Genomic DNA, 21374 nt, shown 5'->3' on the forward strand with positions numbered 1-21374 from the left:
TTTAAAGTGGAGTTCCACCCAAAAATGGAACTTCCACTTTTTGGAATCCTCCCCCCTCCGGTGTTACATTTGACACCTTTCAGGGGGGAGGGGGGAAGATACCTGTCTAATACAGGTATTTGCTCCCACTTCCAGGCATAGATATCCGCAGATATCTATGCCATGTCCGGTATCTCCTCTGTCCCCCCTGATGTCTTCTGGGAGACACACAAGTCCCAGAATACAGCAGGGACCGCGTGACTCTTGCATGCGTAGTAGGGAACATGAAAGTGAAGCAGCAAGGCTTCACTTCCTGATTCCCTTACTGAAGATGGCAGCACCCGAGAGCTGAAGGACAAATCGGCTTTGGGTGCCATCATTGCGGGTGCCCAGGACAGGTAAGTGTTCATATTTTAAATGTCGGCAGCTGCAGTATTTGTAGCCGCTGACTTTGGAAAAAGAAATTAACGGAACTCCGCTTTAAGTCTCCTTGGGAGGTGAAAATGTAATCGATCCTGAATTAGCGATTGTGGGGAATAGATGGAAGTTGGTATTCCCTGGGGAGTGCAGCTCACTGCTACATTGGCCGATGTGTCCACAAGACATAGCACATTTCAGCTGCCAGTAACCATCCTCTTTGATAGGCCCGGGGATCATGTGGGATCCATCGCCATGTGATCACATGAACACAATGTCAACAAAGCTGCTATGAATGAATTATATTCCTAACAGCTGTGATTCCTGAAATGATTCTGTGATTGGCCCACAGATATCACATGGTACCTGGGACAATCACAGCACCCTGTACCAAGTGATACTGTTGGCCAATCATAGCACACAATAGTTATGCATTCAAAGCATTCATTACAGTACAAAACAGTAATTTAGGGGTTATTTGTACTACCCTGGCTTTTTAGGGGCCCCAAGAAATGAGATAGGCCATCAGTACATCATACTATATACAGTACTTATCTTTTTTTTTACAAAAGACATGTAGAAGAAGACATTTTGGCCAAAATGTATAAAGAAATTTGTTTTTTTTTTATAATAAAAATGTATTTTTTTTCAAAACGTTTTTTTATTTACATGGCAAAAAATAAAAAATAAAACAGTGGTGATCAAATACCACTAAAAGATAGCGCTATTTGTGTGAAACAAATCATAAACATTTCATTGAGTAAAGCGTTGCATGACAGAGCAATTACCAGTTAAACTAACGTAGTGCTATATAGCAAAAAAAACGCCCTGGTCATGAAAGGGGTAAAACCTTCCAGAGCTCAGGTGGGTAAAGCCCTATCAGTCCCGGGGAGAGAACGGCCTGGGGAATAAAATGGTAAAGGACAGATTGCACCATTTATGTCATTATTGATTTTGCCCATAGTTACACTTTACATTACACAATGTTTTTGGGGTCCAAAAAGTGTTCACAAAAAATATAGATCTGTCCATTCCGTCAATAAAGAGAACCCCAATAAGAGAAATGTCAGTCCCTCAGTAGACGTTGTAGGGATATGACCACATACTCAGCACTTTGTAAGTTCAGATCTCTTGTAGCTGTACTGTACGATTGGTCTATGGAAATGTCCAATAGAAAATCTAGATAACAAAAATACACACGATACACACGATCGGAATTTCTGATGGAAAAAGTCAGACAGAATTTTTTTCATTGGATATTTCGAACGTGTGTGTGCCTCATCTGACTTTTTTCCATCGAAATTTAGAAGAACATGTTCTCTTTTTTCTCCAGCGGAAAAAAAATGATATCAGAAATTCTGTAGGGAACTCCGATGGAGAAAAAAACATGCATGCTTAGAATCAAGTTGACGCATGCTCAGAAGCATTGAACTTTATTTTTCTTGGCTCGTCGTAGTGTTGTATGTCACTGTATTCTTCATGGTCGGAATTTGGTGTGACAGTGTGTATGCAAGACCGCTTGAACAGAATTCCATCTGAAAAATCAGTCAGAGTTTATCCCGATGGAAAATCCGATCGTGTGTACAAAGCATTCGACTTTCATCAGAACTGAATAAAACACAAGTAGCCAGCTGGGATAAGGTTGTAATGTTGAATGCATCCCGTAAAACAGCTGCAACTTGGTGATGCAAGGCCTGTGCCAGATTAAGAAGTTGCTTTCACATGGAATGGAGAAGTCTGATTGGCTGGTGTCCCTGTCTGCAAAACTGTCATCCATGAGAGGCAGTGGAATATGGACAGGAGGCCTTGATCATGGGAAGAGGAGTGGAAAATGTACACGATGGGCTTAGCTGGAACCCTCATGATTGACAGGTATAGCAATTGTCAGCAGAACCTGGAAAGGATTCTCCCACTGAGGCTTCAGAGGCTTGGCAAGATGCCGCTTGACGGCTACCCAGTCTCCCTGTACTGAGGCAGTGTTGGTCATGTATTGGCTCAGGATCAGGCAATGAAGAAAACACTTGAGAATACAACTCAGTTAGTGAATCATGCAAATGCATTACAAGTTCAGACAAAGCCCCATAAAAAGGGTACAGATGAGAATCATAAGGAATAAGGTTCATTGTTGCCCGCCCAAAAAAATCAAAATGTAGAATAGTCAAGTACTTTCTAGGCTGTGCCCGATAGACATGAATACTAAAGTGTCCATCCATCACATTCCTTTTTGCTCACTTATTTTATATATTTTTTAATAGCAATATACTTGTTTTTACTAATGTGTGAGAGGACATGAGGTGTGAAACTGAGACACCCTGAAGTCTTTCATTGCAGCTTAGCTCCTCCCCCTTTAATATCTCCCCTTCTTCCAGAGTTTCCTCACTGAAGATTGTGAATCCTCTGGTGATAGATTAGCCTGGAATTAACCGTAAAAGCTTTGTCACATTCAGAACATTGAAATGGCTTCTCTCCAATGTGAACCCTCTGGTGTATGATAAGGCTTGTCTTGACTATAAAAGCTTTCTCACATTCTGAACACTGATACAGCTTCTCCCCAGTGTGAATCATCTGGTGTGTGATAAGATATGACTTCCATGCAAAAGCTTCGCCACATTCAGAACATTGATATGGCTTCTCTGTGGTGTGGACCCTTGTGTGTTGGAAAAGGGTGTGCCTCTCTATAAAAGCTTTATCACATTCAGAACACTGATACAGCTTCTCTCCAGTGTGAATCTTCTGGTGTTTGATAAGATTTGACTTCTGTGTAAAAGCTTTGTCACATTCAGAACACTCATATGGCTTTTCTTCAATGTGAATTTTCTGATGTCTGTTAAGCCCTCTCTTGTCTGTAAAAGCTTTGTCACATTCAGAACACTCGTAGGGCTTCTGTCCAGTGTGAGTCATCTGGTGTCTGACAAGTTCTCTCTTCTCTGCAAAAGCTTTTTTACATTCAGAACACTCATACCGCTTCCTTCCCGTGTGACTCATCTGGTGAATGAAAAGGTGTGACTTTGTTTTATAAGCTTTGTTACATTCAGAACACTGATACGGCTTCTCTCCAGTGTGAACCCTCTGGTGTATGATAAGCTCTCTCTTTGTTGTAAAAGCTTTGCCACATTCAGAACACTCATATGGCTTCTCTCCAGTGTGAATCTTCCGGTGTGCGATAAGATTTGACTTGCATGAAAAAGCTTTGTCACATTCTGAACATTGATATGGCTTCTCTCCAGTGTGAGTCGTCTGGTGTGTGATAAGATAATCTTTCCGTGTAAAAGTTTTGTCACATTCTGAACATTGATATGGTTTCTCTCCAGTGTGAATCATCTTGTGTGTGATAAGATTGCCCTTCTGTGTAAAAGTTTTGTAACATTCAGAACACTGAAAAGGTTTCTCTCCAGTGTGACCACTCTCATGTGTAATAAGCTCTCTCTTGGTTGAAAATTATTTTTCACATTCAGAACACTGATATGGCTTCTCTCCAGTGTGAACCTACTGGTGTGCGATACGTTTTGTCTCCAAAACTTGGTTCATCAATCCACCTGTACAAGAAAAAATAAATGAGAATTCTATATAAATGGTTAAATAATGTAGCTTTTTTTTTTTTAGAAATGTTCATTATTAAAACATATCTAGTATATAGAAACAATATTATACATGTTTATATTTTTGTATTTTATTTGACTGAGGACACCATTATTATTCCCATTGGCTGGTAAAATTGACAATGTATTACAATTTCCTGCAGGAGAATGTCATTATTTGTTTTAATTTAGAGCATTGTGCTGCATAGTGATGGGGGGAGGGGGTGTGCTTGGGATTGACTCGTGGGCACCTTTCGCAAATCTAAAAACTCCAAACATTGTCGATGTAAATACAAACCTTATTAAAGTCTATAGGAGGCAAATTCTGAAAACCCAAGTTACACTCACCAGTAACGTCTTTTCCAGAAGTCTTTCAAGACAACATCTGAGAGAGAAGACTCCTCCTCCCATTCCCAGGAAACACTGCACCTCCTAATCTTTTAAAAGGACTGTCTCCAGCTAGCCCCTCAGTTCATTCAGAGTATGTTCAGCCAAGTGCTGGAACAAGTTAATCCAGTGTCTGGAGTGAAAACGGGAAGCTGCAACTCCCCCCCACCTATCATCCCCAATCCCTGTTGGGTAGAGAAGGGGGCGGTGTTAAGTTACTTGCATATTTTGTAATGTTTGTGGCATCCAATTGCATAATAGCAATATTTTTTTCATCAGCCAACTTCAGACTTTAGCCCGATGTCAGCTGAATACAGGTCATAGGAGTGCAGAAAGAAGTGCATTTTGGTGACCAACAGGGGTCCTTTCACATGGGTATTTCTTTCAGGTCCTCTCAATTTGTCAGGAAAACCTGATTGGAAAGGTCCATGCAGCCCTATCAGGAGAGCCTGATTGGAAAGGTCCATGCAGCCCTTTCAGGGGGACCTGATCGGAAAGGTCCATGCAGCCCTATCAGGAGAGCCTGATCGGAAAGGTCCATGCAGCTCTATCAGGAGAGCCTGATCGGAAAGGTCCATGCAGCCCTTTCAGGAGGACCTGATTGGAAGGTCCATGCAGCCCTTTCAGGAGGACCTGATTGGAAAAGGTCCATGCAGCCCTATCAGAAGGACCAGATTGGAAAAGGCTTTGGCTACATACAGTACATACCGCTTAGCCAATCCCAGTGAGCGATGTATTCAAATGAATACAGAGCCTGCTTGGATTGGAGTAACAACCTCTGCCAATCCGAGCAGTTTACATACAGTAGCCTGCTCGGATTGGCTTTGAGAGTCGTGGGCTGATGTTACAGGCTCTGCCAATCCAAGCAAGCTTTGTATTCATTAACCACTTCCCGACCGCCGCATGTAGATATACGTTGGCAGAATGGCACGTACAGGCACATTGGCGTACCTGTACGTCCCTGCCTAGACGTGGGTCGGGGGTCCGATCGGGACCCCCCCGCTACATGCGGCGGTTGGATTCCCGCGGGAAGCGATCCGGGATGACGGTGCGGCTATTCGTTTATAGCCGCTCCATCGCGATCGCTCCCCGGAGCTGAAGAACGGGGAGAGCCGTATGTAAACACAGCTTCCCCGTGCTTCACTGTGGCGGCTGCCACAGTGATCCCTTTTATAGGGAGACTCGATCGATGACGTCAGACCTACAGCCACACCCCCCTACAGTTGTAAACACACACTAGGTGAACCCTAACTCCTACAGCGCCCCCTGTGGTTAACTCCCAAACTGCAAATGCCATTTTCACAATAAACAATGCAATTTAAATGCATTTTTTGCTGTGAAAATGACAATGGTCCCAAAAATGTGTCAAAATTGTCCGAAGTGTCCGCCATAATGTCGCAGTCATGAAAAAAATCGCTGATCGCCGCCATTAGTAGTAAAAAAAAAATAATAATAAAACTATCCCCTATTTTGTAAATGCTATAAATTTTGCGCAAACCAATCGATAAACGCTTATTGCGATTTTTTTTTACCAAAAATAGGTAGAAGAATACGTATGGGCCTAAACTGAGGAAAAAAAAAATATATATGTTTTTGGGGGATATTTATTATAGCAAAAAGTAAAAAATATTGAATTTTTTTCAAAATTGTCGCTCTATTTTTGTTTATAGAGCAAAAATATAAACCGTAGAGGTGATCAAATACCACCAAAAGAAAGCTCTATTTGTGGGGAAAAAAGGACGCCAATTTTGTTTGGGAGCCACGTCGCACGACCGCGCAATTGTCTGTTAAAGCGACGCAGTGCCGAATTGTAAAAACCCCTTGGGTCATTTAGCAGCATATTGGTCCGGTCCTTAAGTGGTTAATAGAATACATCGCTCGCTGTGATTGGCTCCAGCAAGAATGAAGAATATGGCTCCAGAAGGAAGAAATATGAAGCGTCAGAAGCCTCGGAAGGGGGGGGGGGTTGTCTTATATGGTGAGTACAGGCAAAAAAAAAAATCCTAAACTGTAAAATTAGGGGGTCGCCTTATACGCCGGCAAATATGGAACCTAGCTCTGAATCCTTCCAGGTCTGGAGTTTTTGTTTTAAAAAGGACTGTGTCCTCCTCCATTTATCTGGACCTAAATGTGACACATCGGAGAAAGCCTGATGTAACCAGACAGTAAATAGACACTGGAGTCTGATTTCATCCAGCTGCCCATAGAGCTGTCACAGGTCCTCCTGTGTCTCCTCCCACAAACAGAAATGGGGACAGATGTAAAAAACTGACATCCATCCTGTTCAGCTCTGATTCAGGAAGGGATCTGCTCATGGATCCTCTGCTGATTGAAGTGGGCTCCGTTCCGTTTCAGAGGATCCTTAGGGCTTGTTCACACATGTGTCTGGGGGAAGTAAAACCGGGTGGTTGAGCCATGATTTTACTGACCCCCTGTCTGAACACTAAACATACAACTGCTACCAGCTGTACACATGCCCCGGCCACGATGCTGTGCTTAAACAGAATGTTGCTGCCACTGAATGTGATAATGCAGTTCAATGGGGCTGCACCGCAACTGCTCTGCATGTGACTGTAGAGGGGTAGTACTGCAATTATCAGGTTAGGGGCCCATTCACACCAGGAAATTCATGGGAATCTCATGGGAATGTTGTGCGGTTCCTGGGCAATTCATATGCAGTTCTGTGCAGTGTGATTTCTGCCCCATTCATTTTGAATGACCTTAAATTCGCACTGCACCAAAAGTATTGCATGTACTACATTTATGAGACGCATGGCAACCCCCTTGCATGCTACTTCTGTACCATGTGATCTGGTGTGGGTAAACACACTGCGTTTGCATCCTGCATTTGTGGTGACGTTAAGGGCAGTGTGATGGGAACGTGGTGCGGGAAGTCACACGGGAATGTGTCTTTTCCCGCACTGCATTCTAGTGTGAATGGGCCCGGAATCAGGCGATGAGGGGGCAACATATCACCTCCTCTCCACCTCTCAAACAGTTATGGAAAAAGATCCAAGCATGAATCACTTTTCATAGGAGCAACAGTCACACGCTATAGCTGGCCATAGACAGATCAAAATTTGGCTCGGTAGAATCCAGACGAATTTCGATCCATCTATAGGCAGGCTGGTTGTACTAAAGTTGATTTATCGAACAATAAATTCAACAAGCCAGTCTGTTTTTTTTGGGGGACGATCACTGCCCCAGGGTATATCCATCAGCAATGATCATTGTATAAATACATTTTCCTGCGCTTATCCCTCCACCTCTCAATGTGAATAAACAAAGCAATTGATGCAAATCACAAATGAAAGAAAGCTGCAACCAAAAAGTCCGAACACAAGACTTAACAGTAATTAAAAGTAGGTGCGCCATCTAGTGACAAACTCTGAAAACCACTCAGATGATAATAAATGATATCAGAACAATAATCTTATACATGTGTAACACCTTTCCAGACCCTGGGAGGTTACCATTTCCTGGTGCTGGACAACGTGTTTCTGAGGCTTTGTTTGGTCAGAGGAAGAGCGGTGGAGAAGGTGGCCGGCTGACCGATGCCTTTAAACTATTTTTTACTCCTCAGCGCCCAGGGCTGAGAGGTTCAAGCAACCATCGCCAGCGTCTGCATTACATGGTGCAGGAATATCTAGGGGCAAGAGCAGACTTGGAGACCTTTCTAACAAAGCATGCACTGGGTTACTGGGTCTTGGGAATGGACCACTGGCCAGAACTTGCTTAATATGCAATCAAGCTACTGCCCTGTCCTGCATCCAGCATGCTTTCTGAACGCACATTCAGTGCTGCTGGAGGGTTTGTAAATGATCAAAGAGTGTGCCTGTCCACAGACTCCATTGATAGGCTCACATTTATAAAAATGAATCAGTCCTGGATCAGCAGCTATCAAGCACCTGATGCTGATTTAACTGATTGAATTTGCTATGGATCTGGGATCCCTTGAAGACTGCCTATGCCGACTATCATATTCCTGAATCTTGATGATGCTAGCTTCCAACAATATTTTAGGTTTAGGGCACCACCACCACCCAAGGCCTAATTTGTCTGCCCTGTTTAACAGGGGCATTTAATTACAATAAAAAAAGGCCCAATTTTTCTGCAGGGTATCTAGTGCAATCCACACAGTATATATACTGCAGTTCAGACTATACAGTGCAGTAAGCGTAGTATACATATAATATAGCGCAAGGTATATAGTGCAGTGTACAATATATAATACAGTGTATTGAAGTGGTTAAGTGGGGCCCTATGACCAAATTAAGAAAATAAATGGCATGCCCCCCCCCCCCCCCAATCCATACCAGGCCCTTTTGGTCTGGTATAGATTTTAAGGGCAACTCCACACACCATTTCCATACCCTTTGGGTCTGGTATGGATTTTAAGGGGAACTCCACGCTAAAATTAAAAAAAAATATTGCTGTGGGGTCCCCCAAAATCCATATCAGACCCAAATCCATGCAAGCAGCCCCCCTCCTCCTGAACCATACCAGGCCACTTATCATCAACATGGGGAAGGTGCTTTGGGGTCCCCCAAAGCAGCTTGTCCCTATGTTGATAGGGACAATGTCTTCATCCCCACAACCCTGGCCTGGTGGTTTTGGGGGTTTGTGAGTAGTGGGCTAATTGGAATATGGAAGACCTCGTTAACAAGGGGGCCCCCAGATCCCGGCCCCCCATATGAATGGGGTACATTGTGGGAGGTGTTCCGTCAGAAGAGAGCTCCTCCATACAGCACATGAGACAGGATCGCTCTTACTGCAGATCGAATTGCACTGTACACACACACACAGCTTGATTACCGCCCCCATCCACATTTCCTGCTGCCGGGAGGGGAGCATTCCTTGGAGGAGATAGGGGGCGGTAATCATACTGTGTGTGTACAGAGCAATGCGACCTGCAGTAAGAGCGATCCTGTCTCAGGTGCTGTATGGATGAACGCTCTTCTGACAGTGACGGTGAGAGCGCAACACAGGACACCTCCTCCTGGCTTTGTAGTGACTTCCTCCTGTAAGTTGGGGAGGGGGATGGGCGGCTATCTGTACTGGGAAATGTAATGGGGATTTGGGGAGTTGTATGTTCAATAAGGAAGAATGGAGGGATATGTGCTAGGAGGGTTTGGGGGGGTTTGAGCCCAGAGAGGGGATGTTTGTGCTAGGAGTGGGGTGGGAGATTAGTGCTGGGGGGAATTTGGGTAGGGAGGGTAATTTAGAGGGGGTTGTGCTAGGAGGGAGGATTTGTGAGAATTTGCCCTAAGAGGGGGGTTGAAGAAAGATTTTTGCTGGGAGGGGAGATGGGGGGGTTGTGCTAGGAGGGAGGATTTGTGAGAATTTGCCCTAAGAGGGGGGTTGAAGAAAGATTTTTGCTGGGAGGGGAGGTGGGGGGGGGTTGTGCCAGGAGGGGGTGGGGGAATTTGGGCTAATAGGTGGGTTTGGGGGATTTTAGCTGGGAAGGGGGATTTGGAGGAGAAGATTTGTGCTAGGATAGAAAGTTTGAGAAGAAATAGGATGTGTGCTAGGCGGGGGATTTTTTGGGGTGAGGAAGATTTGTGCTAGGAGGGGGAATTGGGTTGGATTTGAGCTGGGGTGGGATTGGGGGGGGGGGGGGGTTTGAACTGGGAGTTGGTGGAATATGTACTGTACATTATTGTTTGGGGAGAATTATGGATTGAAGGTGGAATTTTTTTTATGTATGATGGAATGTTTGTGTCCACTAATAATGATTTTCATGTATTTTTAGTGAAAAAATTGTTTTGATATTTTCTAGGGGGCATCAGGTAGGCTGTACAGGGCCCCACAATTTCTAACAACGGCCCTTCTAACAGTGGTGGCCCGTCCATTAGGGGCGCATGAGCGCCGACCCCCCCCATCCATGCGTCCGGCCCCCTAATCTACATTTGGGGTGACAAATGCATGGATTTCAATGGGGGAGTTGAAGCACATGATTAGAGCCTGAGGCTCCAATAGGCTACAAAAAGGGTGGGCTTTGGCTGCAGAGCACTGCACTCTGAGCCCACCCAGTTGTGTGAGAATAGCGAATGAATATTCTCTATTCCCACACCGATTCTCCTCCCGGCCAATCAAGAAGTAGGTTGTGAGACCCGTCATCCGATTGCTTGAAAGGAGAGGCAATCCTATTGGACACATAGGAGGAGGAGACGTCCGCCCACTGCCTGCCTGGAACCTAGATGGGGTAAGTGATGGATGACCGACCGACCACGAGACCCAACTGAGCGGGAGCGGTTGCCACCCTGAACCTGAATATCACCCCTATTCCTGACTACCAGGGAGCCCACCCAATGGGGTTACACAAAACAAACAGGCAGCTCTTGTACATTTTATAGTGTTGTGTCAGCAGTCAGTCTTTTCACCCAGCAGCAGAGAGAGAGCCCTGATCAGTCAGCTCCCCTATATAAAGGCTTGTGCACAGCTGACACCAATAATGAGGTCTGGATTCTAGGAGAAATGTGGACCTGGGGAGTGGAGGATTTATCCCACCCAAAGCTCTACAAAACCTCGGGCTCCAGAACCCAGAACCCAAATGATTAGGATTCTGAGAGAGCAGAATGTTTGTATTCCCCACATCGGTCATACACCCCGGAGCCCCTCACCATGTGTATGAGAACCTAGGTGACCCCCACACACCCCACCCACAGTCCTGCCAGTCATTATCTCTCTATACAGTATTTTTTTGTGATATACTGTAATATATATTAGATTTATATTAGTAAAAGGGTGAACAGTCAGCACTATTGTAATGTACAACACAATATATAGAGTAGAGGGGTCAGCGCTATTGTAATGTACAACACAATATATAGAGTAGAGTGGTCAGCACTATTGTAATGTACAACACAATATATAGAGTAGAGGGGTCAGCACTATTGTAATGTACAACACAATATATAGAGTAGAGGGGTCAGCACTATTGTAATGTACAACACAATATATAGAGTAGAGGGGTCAGCACTATTGTAATGTACAACACAATATATAGAGTAGAGGGGTCAGCACTATTGTAATGTACAACACAATATATAGAGTAGAGGGGTCAGCGCTATTGTAATGTACAACACAATATATAGAGTAGAGCGGTCAGCACTATTGTAATGTACAACACAATATATAGAGTAGAGGGGTCAGCACTATTGTAATGTACAACACAATATATAGAGTAGAGAGGTCAGCACTATTGTAATGTACAACACAATATATAGAGTAGAGAGGTCAGCACTATTGTAATGTACAACACAATATATAGAGTAGAGAGGTCAGCACTATTGTAATGTACAACACAATATATAGGAGTAGAGAGGTCAGCACTATTGTAATGTACAACACAATATATAGAGTAGAGTGGTCAGCACTATTGTAATGTACAACACAATATATAGAGTAGAGGGGTCAGCACTATTGTAATGTACAACACAATATATAGAGTAGAGGGGTCAGCACTATTGTAATGTACAACACAATATATAGAGTAGAGAGGTCAGCACTATTGTAATGTACAACACAATATATAGAGTAGAGAGGTCAGCACTATTGTAATGTACAACACAATATATAGGAGTAGAGAGGTCAGCACTATTGTAATGTACAACACAATATATAGAGTAGAGGGGTCAGCACTATTGTAATGTACAACACAATATATAGAGTAGAGGGGTCAGCACTATTGTAATGTACAACACAATATATAGAGTAGAGAGGTCAGCACTATTGTAATGTACAACACAATATATAGAGTAGAGGGGTCAGCACTATTGTAATGTACAACACAATATATAGAGTAGAGGGGTCAGCACTATTGTAATGTACAACACAATATATAGAGTAGAGGGGTCAGCACTATTGTAATGTACAACACAATATATAGAGTAGAGAGGTCAGCACAATATTATAGTCATAGTGCCCCTTATACTGCTGGTCAGGGGGGACAAATGATTTGGGTCTGTGGTCAGCAGGATGAAAACAATGTTCAGCCATAGTGGTCAGTGGGAGGAGTCTGTTGTTACAGACTATGGTATCGGGGTACAGGGATGTGGGGGGTCAGACAACACACGGGGTATCACCTTCTGTTGTATATCCACAGAAATCACCCAGCACGCTGGCAGATTGTCAGGAGAACCCCAAGTTCCCACCCCAGACAGGGGTAACAGCTGTATAACAGCACACACGGGATCCCGCCAGGAAGCTGGCACTGCAAAGCACTAATCACAGGCAGTGAGACATTTCCTGGTCGGGATCCCTGCGGATCGGGAAATATCTCACTGCCTGTGATTAATGCTTTGCAGTGCCAGCTTCCTGGTGGGATCGGGCACATGGGGTTGTGAAAATGCTCAAGCCCATCCCTACTGGCCAGTAAAAGCAGCTGTGATAGACTTGGCACAGCCTGAAATACCTCTGCCCACCACTAGAGGGAGACTCCACACATATCTAGCTGGCTGACCAGACTCTAGTAACACACAACATGGTGACGGGGACAAAATGGGGTGAACAGGGAGGCAGTTGGGGTGACAGGGAAGTGGGGTGGACAAGTGGGAAGTGGGAGGTAAATGGGAGGGAAAAAATTGCCCGTTATCTGTGGTCAGTGGGGTTGGGGGGGATATTCAATGAAGGGAAATGTTGGACATTAGTGATTTTTTAGGAAAAATGGGAATATAGTAGAGAGAAAAGAGGCATTGGTTCTCAGTGGGCTGATAGAGGGGTGGACAGGGGGGCAGTAGGGAAATAGGGGTGGATGGAGGAGATAGCGGGGGATGGGGGGAGTTAGTAGTGGGAGATTAATACCTGGATGATGGTGTCCTGGTCTGGAGGGTGATGAGTCTTCTATGGTTGGGGTCCTCTCGGATGGTCCCTCTTGGCTCCTCTGAGGAGTCTTCTATGGTTGGGGTCCTCTCGGATGGTCCCTCTTGGCTCCTCTGATGAGTCTTCTATGGTTGGGGTCCTCTCGGATGGTCCCTCTTGGCTCCTCTGATGACTCTTCTATGGTCGGGTGACTGGACATGAAGGGGAAATCTCTCCCAACTCTCGGCTTCTCTTCCTCCGGCTCACAAGTGTCCATAATCGGGGGAAAGTTCTCCTCCGTGTCCCCGATGGAAGATGGAGGCTTCTTGTCCTGGCTGAGAGGTGTGAGGGACGTTCTGTGTCTGCACTACGGATCTGGGAAGACTCCAATCACATTGTGAGCCAGCTTCCTCACAGGGGCCCCTCCCCCACAGACGTCCTCGGGCCATGCTGACTACAAACAAAGAGAGAGGGGGAGGGGGAGTCAAATTTTAAGTCATTCAGTGCCATGTGCTTCTTATTCACTACAACCCAAGGAAACCCCTCCCCCTTTTAACCACTTGGCTTTTTTGGCACTTTTTGTTTACAAATTGAAATCAGTACGTTTTGCTAGAAAATGACTGAACCCCCAAACATTTTACTTCTAGCAGAGACCCTAGAGAATTAAATGGTGATCATTACATTTTTTATATCACACAGTATTTGTGTAGCGGTTTTGCAAATGCAATTTTTGGTAGGAAAAAAAACACAATAGTCACCCCAATTATTTTGTATAATGTGAAAGATGATGTTACAGCGAGTAAATAGATACCCAACATGTCACACTTTATAATTGCGCACACTCCTGGAATGGCGACAAACTACAATACTTATAAATCGACATAGGTGACGCTTTAAACGCCTTTACAGGTTACCATTTTGGAGATACAGAGGAGGTCTGATGCTAGAATTATTGCTCTCGCTCTGACGATCACATGTGTGGTGCGATCGCTGGCCGGACATACGTGTGCGTTCGCATTTGTATGTGAGCACGGGGGATGGGGGGCACTTACTTTACATTCTATTTTTTTTTAACACTGTAACTTTAAGCATTTGTGCGCAGGGAGGGATGGGGCGCTTTAAATCTTTTTATTTTTATTATTATTATTTATTTTACTTTTTATTTTTACACCGTCCCTTTATTTTTTATCACTTATATTCCTATTACAAGAAATATAAACCTCCCTTGTAATAGAAATAAGAGATGATGAAGACTTTGGCTTTATAGATTTCACGTTTTATTGTTTTTTTTTCTCTCTTTATATGGATGGTTCCTATGCAATCTAGAGAGTTGAGAATTGGATCCTGGAATGTGCGTGGATTGGGCACTCCAGGTAAGAGAGCTGCTGTATTTGATATGCTGGATGTGTATGAGGTAGGACTGATCTGTCTGCAGGAGACACACTATACCAATGAAATTAAGAAACAAGTCCAGAGTAAGAAATTTCAATATCAATACCACTCAGTACACACCTCCTATTCAAGGGGAGTGTCTGTTATGGATAAAGGAGGAGTGTTGTTTACCTGTAGACAGATCAGTATTGATGAAGAGGGGCGGTACATTTTTCTTTATTGTGTAATTGAGAACAAGGAATATGTTTTAGCAAATATATATATCCCACCGCCATTTAAGTTGGAAGTTATGTACAAACTAATGAATTCTATGATGGATAAGCCGGGTATCCCAGTTATAGCAGTGGGGGATTTTAACGAGGTTATAAATAAAGATAGGGATAGATTCCCAAGGGGAAACTAACCAAATACTTCTGAGAGCCGGTTGTCTCAGTTTCTACAGGAAGCAGGACTGTTAGATGTATGGAGGGAGAGAAATCCAGAGGTGTTACAATATTCTTGTTGCTCTAGTTCCTATAATACACTTTCAAGGATAGATCTCGTACTGGGTAATGCGGAAGCATCTCAAATCATATAGGGAATTGAATACCAGCCTAGAGGAGTATCGGATCACTCTTTGGTAACAATAAGGCCCCTTTCAGACTGAGGCAGGAGCTGCGGTTGCGGTATAACGCCGCTAAATATAGCGGCGCTATACCGCCGGGATTACCACGGGATTCGGCCGCTAGCGGTGCGGTATTAACCCCCGCTAGCGGGCGATAAAGAGTTAATACCGCCCGCAATGCGCCTCTATAGAGGCGCATTGCGGGCGGTATTGCCGCGGTTCCCATTGTTTTCAATGGGAAGGAGCGGTGAAGGAGCGGTATACATGCCGCTCCTCTCACCGCTCCAAAGATGCTGCTGACAGGAGATTTTTTTGTCTCCCGCCAGCGCATCGCCTCAGTGTGAAAGCCCTCAGGCTTTCACATTGAGTCTGCAGTGCAGGAGTTTTTCAGGCGGGATAGCAGCGCTATTTTTAGCGCTTTACCGCCTGAAAAACTCCTCAATGTGAAAGGGGCCTAACTGTGTGTTTAGAGACGAAGAGGTCTAATATGACATGGAAAATCAGTCCGCTGTGGTTTGAATTGATAGGGAAACCTGAGGAGATATTAGGTAAATTAAAAGAGTTTATAGAGATTAATGAAGGAACTGTGACACCGGACGTGATGTGGGATGCGATGAAAGCGTGGCAAAAACAAAAAAAGTATCAAGAGATTGGGAAAATAGGATAAGAGAGGAATTAGTGTACGCCGAAAGGGAATATATTGAAGACCCAACATTAGATAAGCAAAGAATTTGGTTGCATAAGCAACAAGATTATAAAAACGTAATGATAAGAAAAGCAGAGAATAAGAAATGATTCCAGAAGCAAGTTGCATTTGGGGAAGGGGAAAATGTTGGGAGAGTGCTGGCTCACGAAGTGAGAACTAACTCCTCCCCATCCACAATAACTGCCATTAAAAAAACTGAGCGGAGGAATATCTACCCGAGTGTCAGAAATAACAGACACATTTAGAGAATACTATGACAAGTTATATACATCGCAGGGTGCTGTGGGAGCGGAGGAGTTGGAACTCTTTTTTAAGAACTTAGAGATACCAACTCTAACTAAGATAGAAAAAGAGCAAATGGAGGCCCCAATAACTCTTGAAGAGATACAAACAGCAGTGGCAGAAATGGCAAACCAGAAATCACCCGGACCAGATGGGCTCCCCGTGAAAACCTATAAATATTATGGGAAAATATTGCTCCCAGAACTCCTTAAAGTGTTGAATTGGGCATTGAAGGAGGGGAAATTGCCCACCTCGATGACTGAAGCAACAATAATAGTATTGCATAAGGAGGGGAAGGATCCGTTAGAGACCGCATCATATAGACCCATTTCCCTTTTATGCACAGATGCCAAAATATTGGCTAAAGTAATGGCGACCAGATTAAATAAAATCATTACAAGACTAATACATCGAGACCAAACTGGGTTTATACCGGGAAGATCGACTAGTATGAACATTAGGAGGGTATTTCTTAATATACAAACACCAACAGAGAACAAAGGTACAAGAGCAGTAATGTCCTTAGATGTAGCAAAAGCTTTTGATAGCGTGGAATGGGAGTATATGTGGCATGCTTTAGAAGTTTTTGGGTTCGGCCCAGTGTTTATTAGGTGGATTAAAACGCTTTATAATGGTCCTAGTGCAAGAATCAGGGTCAATAATGACTGTTCAGGTAAGATTCGGTTGGAGAGGGGCACCCGGCAGGGGTGCCCATTGTCACCCCTGCTGTTTGCTCTGGTAATGGAACCATTGGCCATTGCAATAAGGGCAGACACAAAAATGGAGGGATTCGTGAGGCCGACAGGGGAGGAGAGAATCGCACTCTATGCGGACGATGTTCTCCTCTTCCTCGGGGACACGAATCACTCCATTAAACAAGCAATGACTATATTTAGAGATTTTGGGAAATTATCAGGATTGGTAATAAACTGGGAGAAATCAGCATTAACCACTTCCCGACCTTCGCATGTAAATGTACGTCCACAATATGGCACGTACAGGCAGATGGGCGTTAATGTACGTCCTTGCCTATTAGCGGGTGGGGGGTCCGATCGGGACCCCCCCGCTACATGCGGTGGTCGGGTTCGCTCGGGGAGCGATCCGGGACCACGGCGCGGCTATTTGTTTATAGCCGCCCCGTCGCGATCGCTCGCCGGAGCTGAAGAACGGGGAGAGCCGTATGTAAATACGGCTTCCCCGTGCTTCACTATGGCGGCGCATCGATCGTGTCATCCTCTTTATAGGGGAGACGCAATCGATGACGTCAGTCCTAAAGCCACACCCCCCTACAGTTGTAAACACACACTAGGTGCACCCTAACTCCTACAGCGCCCCCTGTGGTTAACTCCCAAACTGCAACTGTCATTTTCACAGTAATCAGTGTAATTCAAATGCATTTTTTGCTGTGAAAATGACAATGGTCCCAAAAATGTGTCAAAATTGTCTGAAGTGTCCGCCATAATGTCGCAGTCACGAAAAAAATTGCTGATCGCCGCCATTAGTAGTAAAAAAAAAAAAATTAATAAAAATGCAATAAAACTATCCCCTATTTTGTAAACGCTATAAATTTTGCGCAAACCAATTGATAAACGCTTATTGCGATTTTTTTTACTAAAAATAGGTAGAAGAATACGTATCGGCCTAAACTGAGGGAAAAAAATGTTTTTATATATGTTTTTGGGGGATATTTATTATAGCAAAAAGTAAAAAATATTGCATTTTTTTCAAAATTGTCGCTCTATTTTTGTTTGTAGCGCAAAAAATAAAAACCGCAGATGTGATTAAATACCACCAAAAGAAAGCTCTATTTGTGGGGAAAAAAGGACGCCAATTTTGTTTGGGAGCCACGTCGCACGACCGCGCAATTGTCTGTTAAAGCGACGCAGTCCCGAACTGTAAAAACACCTTGGGTCTTTAGGCTGCATATTGGTCCGGGGCTTAAGTGGTTAATGTCGATAGATCCAATAGAGAGCCAAACCTTAGCAGAAATCCCCCAGATGAAGAAAGTTGAGATAATGAAATACTTAGGAATATTTATAACAAGCGATCCCAATAAATACATAAAGTATAATTTAGTACCCCTCCTGTCTAAATTCAAAAAGAAAATCCAAATCTGGCGGTACCTACCCTTGTCAGTGGCGGGGAGATGCAACTTGATTAAAATGCTGTGGATGCCCCAATTATTGTACATATTGCATAATTCACCAATATGGATAGATAAGAAATGGTTTAGGAAAATAGACACATTGTTCAGAGAACTAATCTGGAAAGGGGGTCAATCTAGAATCAAGCTACAAACACTGCAATTACCTACACGAGAGGGAGGAATGGCAGTACCTCACCCACAATGCTACTTTCTGGCAGCACAGCTGCAGCATATAGGGGTGAGAACTGAATCAGGAGGGGATATAAATGCGGGATTGATGTTTCTAGGGGCACCCCATAAGACAGCGGTGGAGGTACTGGAGGCCAATTCCTTTACTAATAGAATCCCAACGGTCAAGATGGCCCTTAAAGTATGGAAAGCAGTAAAGATACTAGGAGGACAGGAAGGAATGACAGAATACGCACCACTTTGGGATAATAGGAACCTTCAGGAACTGGAGTCAGTTGGGAAAATCAATGAATGGGCAGCCAAGGGGATCGTTAGATTGGCACAGTTATATGAAGGAAGAACTATAAAAACATTTGCCGCAATTAGAAAGTAATATGATGTACCTAAACATACATTCTATAGATACCTCCAAATCAGACATGCTCTAGATGTCCAGTTTAATAGAGTAGGGCCAATATGGGTTAAGACCTTTATCCTTCAGAAACTGAGTAACTGGAGTAAGACGAAGGGATTTATCTCCGAGGTCTACTCATACATATGTAAGGAGAGCATTGAAGGCCCAGAAAAACTTAAAAGTAGAGTAAAATGGGAGGAAGACCTAGGGATTATAACAGAAGATCAATGGAGGAAGGTATTGGAAAGAGGACATTCGGTTACAGTCTCGCCAGCACAGAGATTTTCCTTCCTGATGCTGATACATAGGACATATTATACACCTAAAAGATTATTTAACTTTGGATTGAGAGTGGATGCAGGATGCCCCAGGTGCCACGATACAGGAGATTTATTACATATGATATGGAAGTGCCCGAAACTGTTCAGGTATTGGAGGGGGATACTGGACACCATTAATAAGATATATAAAACAAATCTGGAGATGAACCCCAGATTATGTATCCTGGGCCTAGGGGAAGAAATAAGCAGAATGACCAGCACATCAAAAGTAGTGTTGAGATGTTGTTTTCAGGCAAGAAAGTTAATAGCTCAGAGGTGGCAGGCAGTGAACCCTCCATCAGTAAAGGAATGGATTAACGTAGTCACAGAGACAATCTGGAAGGAGAAGGTGGTTTATACCAAGAGAGGGAATATCAGGGAGTTTGGTAAAATGTGGAACCCTTGGTTGGAAGAAATGAGATACCCCGTGTGAAAGAAAACCCAATAAAGCGGATGGTTAGAGTAGGGAGGGGGGAGGGGAGGGAGGGAAAAGGGTAAAATAAAAGGGGGAATATTGAAGATATATATGAAATATGTGAAACCAGGCCCGGACTGGGACAAAAAATAGGCCCGGGCATTTTAGACTGAGCAGCCCGGGGGGGGGGGGGGGTGCGGCGGGGGTTAATGATGATTAATAACTGGTCCTGTGGGCAGCAAGGGGAGGGTAGAAATCGCCCTGCTCATCTCTATCTGGCGCTGTGTTGGTGGCGGGGGGTAGGGGATCTCTGCTATCAGGTGTTTACTAGTTTGGGCGTCCCCTCTTGGCCTGCAACCTCTTGGTACAAGGCCATCTTAATAGCTTCATGGGCCCCTGGTCAAAGTAATGCGCTGGGGCCCCTACAAACCTTCCCCAATTTGTTTATCCACCTCAAAAAATATATAAGTAACCGCCCGACTGACTCCCGAAGCAGGCAGCCCCAGCGCTCCACTGCAGAGACCAGACCACACTGCTGTGCTCTGTCTTTTCAGCTCTGCTGCATCCTGCAGGGTTGTGACAGAACTAGGACCACTTGGGGCCCCTGGGCTGTGCCCACCAGTGCTGGGACAAGGTCATTTGGTGCCCAGGGTGAAGATGGCAAACTGTGCCCCCCCTACAAAACTTGTAGTTTCTACATTCAAACATATCACCTCACACAGTATTTTCCCCTTTACATACAGTGGTGTCTCCAGCTTTCAAATTTAGGGGGGCTCAACTGACTACAACTATAAGAGACGTGCTCGGGTGTGTTTGAAACCCCACATGCCCGATCCCGCCAGGAAGCTGGCACTTCACACGGCTAATCACAAGCAGGGAGACATTTCCTGATCTGTGCAGCTGTGAACTGGGAAATGTCTCCCTGCTTGTGATTAGCGCTGTCCAATGTGGGCTTCCTGGTGGGATCAGCCAAGTGGGTTTTCAAACACGCCTGAGCCCATCTCTAACAACCAATTGTACTGGCCCTCCTGTGGATGAGCCCATCAGCCCCATAAAGTAATCAGCACTGGGTCATAATGTCCTGCTGCCATGGAGACAGAGACCAGCGCTGTCAATAGCTGGGACAGGAGTCACAGGACAGCAACCCTGATAGTTCTGCTGCAGGTCCACAGTGGGAGGATTCCCCCATCCACCTGGAATGTGTAGATGGGGAATTGGAACATTTCTTTTTTTTATTCAACGTAATAGTTGAATGAAAAAAGTAATCACTGTATGGTCTGCCCAAGTGCTAAGACCAGCCATAGACAGTTTATATCTCAGCTGGTTCAGCAGGAACTGGCTGAGATTTAAACCATTAATGGCAGGCTGAATGTACCAAGTTGATCGATCACGTTGTGTACAACCAGCCTGCCGGATTCTCTTATGATTATCACTAGCGGTTGCTATAGCTGCTAGTGATAATCATTGTTTGTTGGGAGAATACAATTGCTCAGTGGAAGGGATTCCCCTGTCACCACTGACTGTACTGACAGGGGAATCATGCAAGTTTCTTCCCTGCAATCTGTGGTTGCTGGAAAGAAATGTGTACCATCTATTAACAGCCTAACTGAAAGTGAAAGTGAATTAAGTGAACATCTAGAAAGAACATGGGGGGATGGGGGAGGGAGACAGGTGGGTAAGAGAAGGCAGAGGGATGGAGATAAGGACAATGATCACAGTGTACTGCAGTGTACACTCACCCACATTTCCAGGCTAAAAGATCA

At 44.4% G+C, this 21374-nt stretch overlaps 3 protein-coding genes and 2 pseudogenes across 4 annotated transcripts in view; 2 read left to right on the forward strand and 3 right to left on the reverse strand.

The window, feature by feature from the left end:
* The window catches only part of LOC120926518, a 574555-nt pseudogene that overhangs the window by 409922 nt on the left and 143259 nt on the right, over positions 1 to 21374 (reverse strand).
* Positions 1 to 21374, forward strand: part of LOC120928403 (zinc finger protein 300-like) — a 1021177-nt gene that overhangs the window by 379699 nt on the left and 620104 nt on the right. The window lies entirely within an intron of this gene.
* The window catches only part of LOC120926655, a 391741-nt pseudogene that overhangs the window by 227107 nt on the left and 143260 nt on the right, over positions 1 to 21374 (reverse strand).
* The window catches only part of LOC120928422 (zinc finger protein 850-like), a 99076-nt gene that overhangs the window by 55693 nt on the left and 22009 nt on the right, over positions 1 to 21374 (forward strand). The gene's annotated exons all lie outside the window — the stretch shown is intronic.
* On the reverse strand, positions 1916 to 13199 carry LOC120928409 (zinc finger protein 84-like). The gene is made up of 2 exons (XM_040339511.1): positions 13167 to 13199; positions 1916 to 3932 (listed from the first exon to the last, which is right to left on the reverse strand). The coding sequence occupies exon 2, from the start codon at positions 3715 to 3717 to the stop codon at positions 2773 to 2775; it is 945 nt and encodes a 314-aa protein (XP_040195445.1). The 5' UTR covers positions 3718 to 3932; positions 13167 to 13199; the 3' UTR covers positions 1916 to 2772.

This window comes from Rana temporaria, chromosome 2, assembly GCF_905171775.1.
Source record: "Rana temporaria chromosome 2, aRanTem1.1, whole genome shotgun sequence".
Lineage (NCBI taxonomy): Eukaryota > Metazoa > Chordata > Amphibia > Anura > Ranidae > Rana > Rana temporaria.

Coding starts and splice junctions, on each gene's coding strand:
- LOC120928409 (XM_040339511.1), bottom strand. CDS start 3,717: ATGATTCACACTGGAGAGAAACCATATCAATGTTCAGAATGTGACAAA.